At 37.1% G+C, this 7,500-nt stretch overlaps 1 protein-coding gene across 1 annotated transcript in view; it reads left to right on the forward strand.

The window, feature by feature from the left end:
- The window catches only part of LOC143032476 (carboxylesterase 4A-like), a 349,653-nt gene that overhangs the window by 137,390 nt on the left and 204,763 nt on the right, over window positions 1–7,500 (forward strand). The window contains exon 3 of the mRNA XM_076197319.1: window positions 6,621–6,818. Within this exon, the coding sequence (XP_076053434.1) occupies window positions 6,621–6,818 (198 nt within the window). The remainder of the gene's footprint in view (window positions 1–6,620; window positions 6,819–7,500) is intronic.

Below are 7,500 nucleotides of genomic sequence, written 5' to 3' on the forward strand. Positions count from 1 at the left end.
TATTATACAATCTCTTCATCTATGTGCTTTTTTATGCAACAGTCCGTACGTCTCTCCCATAATTCAGCGGATATGTTGGTTAGGTGACAGATTACCTTTTATCAATGCTCCCAAATACTTCTCTTCTTTTGCTTTCGTAATGGGTTCACTTCCCAAAGAATAATTAAGATGATATTTTGCAGGTATTACCCATTTACAGTACTTTGCATTTTTTGGTATTGAAATTAATTTCCCATTTTTGGATACGAGCAAAAATAGTGTCTAGATCTTTATACAATAACCTACAGTCCTCCTTTTTTCTTGTTATTCTTTTCATGATTATTGTATTATCAACAAACATGTTAGCATAGCTTGTTGTTCTTTCCATCATGTCTTTGACATAGACAGGGAACTTTATTGGTGCAAGCACTGAACCTTGTGGAACTCCACTCTTTACTGCTCTCCAGTTTGACATCTTGTCCTTTACTGCTGACCTCATGTATCTTCCCTTCAAGCCTTTCGTCAATTCGACTAGTTTGCCTCTCAGTCCTCTAGCGCAGAGGTTTCCAAACTGGGGTTCGCGGACCACTGAGGGTCCGGAAGAAAGCCCGAGGAGGTCCGCAACACAATGAAGGAAAGTAATTTTTTTAACTGATGAAAAATATATATAGCCTACAATAAAAAATATATATATCACTGCTTCTCTATCATCATATTTTCTTATTTATGCGATGTGCAACAATAAGTAAATATCAAATGTACTCCGTTGTACTGGGTATTCCGGTATGGTATTGATAACTTTTATTTGGTTGGGGGTCCTCGGCCGGGACTCTTCGTGTTTGGGAGTCCCTGGTATGGTCAAGTTTGGGAACCTCTGCTCTAGCGTGCTCCAATTTTCACATAAGTGAACTGTGAGGTACATACATGCATATACCAAAGGTTTTTTTTTTCCTTACAAGGGAAGTAGCCAAAAAATAAAAGCACAAAAACTACTCCCACCCATTCCATCCTCTACATACTCCACTCCTATCTACCCTCTTCCCTCCCCCTTATCTTGGCACCTCCTGGATGACGGATCATCCCTGCATCCTGTCCACTGCCCTAGGTCAGAAGCAGTGTCGCAAGACACAGCACACCCACAGCAAGGCCGCTACATTAAATCGACGATCCCCTCCTCTTGGTCCACTCATGCATAAAAGGAGAAGACGGGGAGAAATCCCTTCTTGCTGCGTCAATTTATTTCTCATACATAGTCCCTCACCCCTTCACCAACCCACTCCCCCTCATGGATCAGAGCATCATCCATATACGACCATTCTCCATTCACCCCTATCTTCTGTCTTCTCCCGTCCTTCCTCAACAGACATTCCCCTCTTTCCCAATGCCCCTTTTACCCCATCCATTCATCTCATCCTTGGTCGCCCCCTCATGTTCACTCCTTCTACCTCTGCCTTCCACACTTCTTTTACTAGTCTTTCTACTTTCATTCTTTCCATGTGTTCAAACCATCCTAATACTCTTTCGTCAACCCTATCACCCAACTCCCTTTCCACCCCTATTCTTCTCCTCACCTCCTCATTTCTCACTATATCTAGCCTAGTAACCCCTATCATACTTCTCAGGCATTTCATCTCAAATACATTCAAACCCTGTCTTTCTTTCTGTCGTATGTTCCATATTTCTGCCCCGTACAGTGTTGTTGGCACAATCACTCCTTCATACAATCTCCTCTCAGCATTTATCCCTAAATTTCTATTTCTCATTACACTTTTAAATACCCCAAGGCATTTACTCGATTCTCTCAATGTACATTCTACCTCCACCCCCACTCCTCCCCTTCATGCCACATTCGCACCCAAGTATCTAAAACTATCTACTTCCTCCAGTCTCTCTCTGCCTTAATACTCACTTCCAGTCTGTTGCCACTTTCTCCTCTTGTACATCTCATCACCTTACTTTTATCCACATTTATCTTCAACTTCCTTCTTTCGCACACCTTCTCAAATTCTGTCACTAACTTCCTTAACCCATCAACTGATCCTGCCACAAACGCAGTGTCGTCAGCAAACAACAGCTGGCTTACCTCCCACTTTTCTTCATTTTCTTTAACTATCTCCAGTTCTTGACCCACTACCCTTGCATTCACCTTCCGCACCACCCTATCCATGTATAAATTTAACAGCCAATGCGACATGACACATCCATGCCGAATTCCTACCTTTACCTCAAATCACCCACGCTCTCCATTTCTAATCCTAACACAAGCTCTACTACTCTCATAAAAACTCTTGACTGCTCTTAACAGCTTTCGTCCTATCCCATATATCTGCAATACCTCCCACAGTGCCTTCCTGTTTACCCTCTCATAAGCCTTTTCCACATCCATAAAAGTCCAAAGTACATCTTTATCTTTTCCTATATCTTTCTCATATACCTCTTACCATAAAAATCTGATCTACACAATCTCTACCTGTCCAAAACCTATACTGTTCCTCTCCTAATCCTCTCAATCAAGACTCTCCCATAAGCCTTCCCATGCTGATCCCTCTGAAACTACTACATTCACACTTGTCCCCTCTTCCCTTGTAAAGTTGGATTGCACAGGCATTCCTCCAGTCCTCCGGCACTCTACCCTCTCTTAAACAAAACATTAAATAACCTCACCAGCCAGTTCACCATCACTTTACCTCCTTTTTCAGACATTCTGCATGATATCTATCCAACCCAAGTACCTAACCTGTTCTCATCATCTTAACAGTTGCCTTCACTTCATCTTTCCTTATTTCCTTATTTTCTTAGCGTTTCTCACTGCAACTACCTTTCCTCCCTATCCTCCTCCACATTTAGCAACTCCCTAAATATTGTACGCCAGTCGTCCCCTACATTTTTTAAGTGTCCAGTTCAACATCTCGTTAGGTTCTGAAGCTTTTGTCACATCCAACGATCCCCCTAAAAGTTTGTGTACTTCCCTCACTTTCATATATATATCTCCCAATTCCAAATTCTTGCTCTCCTCGCTTTCCTCCAATGCTTGAGCTGAGGCGTCCTAAAAGACCTTACCACCCATTATTAGCTTTGGGATTACTCCCCTGTATCTCGATTTACCATTTATCAACCTGTAAAACAGTTTCGACTCATCTTTTTATTGATCTCCAACACCTCTTTCAAAATTACTTTCTTCCTCCCTACGGATTCTTGTATAATTGTTTCTAGGTCGTTTGTAAGCTTCTTTTGTTTTGTTACTTATTTTATTCTTTCATTTTCTCCAAACCATACCCCTGGTTTTTTTTTTTTTTTTTTTTTTTAATCTCACACCTTTTGTTCAACCAATTCTCTTTCTGCTTCTTCCTTCCACTAATCATTGGCACCTGTTTGTTCACTCCCGGGTTGCAAAATTTAAGGAAGATTTCCCATTCCTCATTATCCCGTGCTATTCAAGAATTCCTCTTAGTCTGCTTGTTCATTTTCTTTTAATCCTAAGTAAACTGTCTTTCCAAAATTAAGTCTCCCTTGTCTGTGTTATTCATTACTTTGCCTTCTTACATGTTACATTTTCTTATGGGTGTAAAGATAGTTCAAAGAGCTGATGATGTCTGACCCTTTGATTAATAGCAGACCTAATCTTGTGGGAATGCCATCTCCTCTTACTCAAGTCACTTCCTTTACCCACTAGATCATTGTGTCCTCCATTGCTATATTTAAGGGGGCATTTCCTTAGGAATATGCCTTGCCACTTGCTTCTCATTGCAATTAAGATCTCCAACAAGGACTAAATTTGGCTATTCATCTTCAATCAGGTCGATAGTAAACCATCTACATTATCACTATAGTGTTTCCTTTGCAATATTGCCCTTTATTTTTTAGAAACCATTTCCTCTTAAAAATGATAATAGAAATAGATAAATAAATAGATAAATAAATAGATAAATAGATAGATAGATAAATAAATAAATAAATAAGTAAATAAATAAATAAATAAGTAAATAAATAAATAAATAAATAAATAAATAAATAAATAAATAAATAAATAAATAAATAAATAAATAAATAAATAAATAAATAAATAAATAAATAAATAAATAAATAAATAAATAAATAAATAAATAAATAAATAAATAATAAATAAATAAATAAATAAATAAATAAATAAATAAATAAATAAATAAATAAATAAATAAATAAATAAATAAATAAATAAATAGATAAATAAATAAATAAATAAATAAATAAATAAACAAATAAATAAATAAATAAATAAATAAAAAAGTAAGTAAATAAATAAATGAATGAATAAATAAATACGTGAATAAATAAATAAATAATGAAATCAATCAATAAATATATGAATAAATAAACGAATAAATAAGTAAATGAATACATAAGTAAATAAATAAATAAATAGATAAATGAATGAATAAATAAATAAATAAATATATAAATAGATAAATAGATAAATAAATGAATGAATAAATAAATAAATAAATAGATGAGTAAATAAATAAATAAATGAATAAATAAACTCCTTTCGTCAACGCTTCATTTTTCTATTTTTGCTTCCACTAAAAGCTTCCGTATCTCTGCACGTTCCTCTTTATTTGCATCAATCCAAATCCAAATATTTTCTAACTTTGAAGACTTGCCGATTTCTTCGTTTGCTATGGCATGCGACTTGATTTTGTCATTGGACATTCGCCATTCTAATTGCATCTATCTCGAAATCTATTTTGTCCCTAGCATCGCATTTATCAATCTCAACAATAGAATTACTCACCTTTCAAGGAAACCTTCGAAATCCACTCTTTAAAAAAAAAAAAATGCATATAACACTTTGTAACGTTAACATTTTTTTTTTCTACTATGAGTGACGACGGAGATAGATAATCATTATTCTCTCCCCTTGATTCTCAACTAAAGTTGGAACCAGCATTGTTATGCCTATACAGTAACCCTGAATTGTGTGTGTGTGTGTGTGTGTGTGTGTGTGTGTGTGTGTGTGTGTGTGTGTGTGTGTGTGTGTGTGTGTGTGTGTGTGTGTGTGTGTGTGTGTGTGTGTGTGTGTGTGTGTGTGTGTGTGTGTGTGTGTGTGTGTGTGTGTGTGTGTGTGTGTGTGTGTGTGCATTTGTAATTTGTATATGTGCATGTGTATGTACATGTGTGTGTATGTACATGCTTATGTGTATGTATATATGTATGTTCATAAGCACACGAAAAAAGAACGAGTGAGGAAGGGAGGGAGGGGAGGCAAATTAATGGTTCTTTGCTATCAAAATAGATTTGATAATCTTCGGAATCGCCCTCCCCCTCCTCCCCTCTTCCCAGAAACAAATGGGATAAAACTAGGACTTTTTCATTCTACTTCAAAGTAATTTAAAGTAATTGAAAGTAATTTCTGGTAATTACTTACCCTCGGGGAATCCCCCAAACGACCAAGAATGTATCCTTTGACTTTTGTATTTCGATAGAATATAATGGCATAGTGACGCTATATATTACAAGGATTGTATTTAAAATATTTGCATTTCTATGTAATGCAATACATTAATGAATTTATATGATACTAATCTTTGAAAGCTTTTCTGAGAATTTATCATTAAGCTCTTTATTTTTTGTAGAATATAATCTATAATGTTTATGAAAATAATGGCAAAACAAAAGAAGGAAATTGCAAAGAAAGTAATTGAAACATTTTAGACATGTGAAAGAAATCAGGAACAGGAGTTGCAGTAATGGTATTACAAGAATTTAGTATTTCCCAGGAGAAAACCAGCGCTTTTATCCCTGGAGACAATATTTCCCCGATAAGGTGGAGTAACGGAAGTGAATTTAAGGATGTTAGTTGAATGGAGGGACAGTCGAAGTCAAAAGTAATCAGTAATCTTTCTTAGCCCATTCAACTCATGTCAGCCGCTTGTGGTGTAGATACGAAAAACCGGATATGGTAGGCCTCGCGCCGGCCCGTACATCCGAATATCATCTGATGCGGCTTGACCGCGCGAGGATTGACGTCATATTTTTCTGGTGTTTGGTCAGACATTTTGGTGTTTTATGATTTTTTGTTTTATTTGACCAAATGACAAGACATCTTGTCATTGGAGTTTAAAGGGTAAGATTAGTCTCCATTAATAAAAGGATGTTTAGTGACTCATGCCCATAGGGATTACGAATAATAGAAGAGGGAATATATTTCTGAAAGGACTTTTATAGATGCCAAACGATGTTTAGACTAAATAAGCAAACCACAGGCCGCGCCGTAGACAAGTGGATACCGTGTCGAAATCAGATGGTCGTCAGTTCACTTCTCAGGACCAACTACGTGCTATGTCGCGTTGGTTACCGACAGTCCTGGCCAGTCGGGGAGGCGACCCAACATAGGCCTCTAAAACCTAGCGGCTTGCCCTACCATAGGTTAGAGTAACCCATGATGCACACAGCACTTTTTTTTTTTTTTTTTTTTTTTTTTGCCAGACCTCCTATAGGTATTGTCGATTCTCTTTTTATACTACATTTTGTTCTTCTCCCTCTTTTTTCTTTTTATTCTTCTTTGACTTCTTCCAATCTCGCTATGGATTTCTTTGACGTTCTATCCCTTTGACTACATGTAATTCAACGAACTTCTTTTTTCTGTCTCCCCATCCCTGCAGGCTTCCTGAACACGTACAACTTGGGCTCCTCTGGCGTGGTGAGCAACTTCGCCCTCCTGGACCAGATCGCCGCACTTAACTGGATCGCCGAGAACATCGACCAGTTCAACGGCGACCCCTCCCGGGTCACACTCTTCGGCAGGGACACTGGCGCCGCTTGCATCTCCTACTTGCTGGAGAGCCCTATCGTCCCTCCAGGTAAGATGAGGATGCCCCCCCCACACACACACACATACACGCACACCTTTTTCCTGAAGATTATTGTCTCTGAAGACGGGAATTCTTGAAGAATTTAGAAAATAATCAGTTTGGAGCAACAACATAGTCATTTTTACACAACTTACCACGCACACATATATATACATATGCATCAATCATACACACACACATACACGCACACCTTTTTCCTGAAGATTATTGTCTCTGAAGACGGGAATTCTTGACGAATTTAGAAAATAATCAGCTTGGAACAACAACTGAGTCATTTTTATACAACTTCACACGCACACATACATATACATATGCATCAATCCATCAGACACATCGAATCCACTGTTGAACACAAACCACTCCCAGGTCACTACATGCCTCGTATGACCACAAACTCTGCCATGTCACTCTTGCAAACTTCAATACCTCGTCTATTCAAGAATAAGACCAGATAGTAGGAGGAGAGATAAGATAGAGAATTTGACAGGAGTACCGTGGTAGAGGGTAACGCATTAGTGCAAGTCATGGAATGATATGAAAAAGAATTTTGTTCAGCAGTGGACTCAGGAAGGCTGATTGGTGCATATATATATATATATATATATATATATATATATATATATTGTATATATATATATATATATATATATATATATATATATATATATAT

Source organism: Oratosquilla oratoria, chromosome 13 (genome assembly GCF_046742065.1).
Source record: "Oratosquilla oratoria isolate Oo_2021 chromosome 13, ASM4674206v1, whole genome shotgun sequence".
NCBI classification, from domain to species: domain Eukaryota; kingdom Metazoa; phylum Arthropoda; class Malacostraca; order Stomatopoda; family Squillidae; genus Oratosquilla; species Oratosquilla oratoria.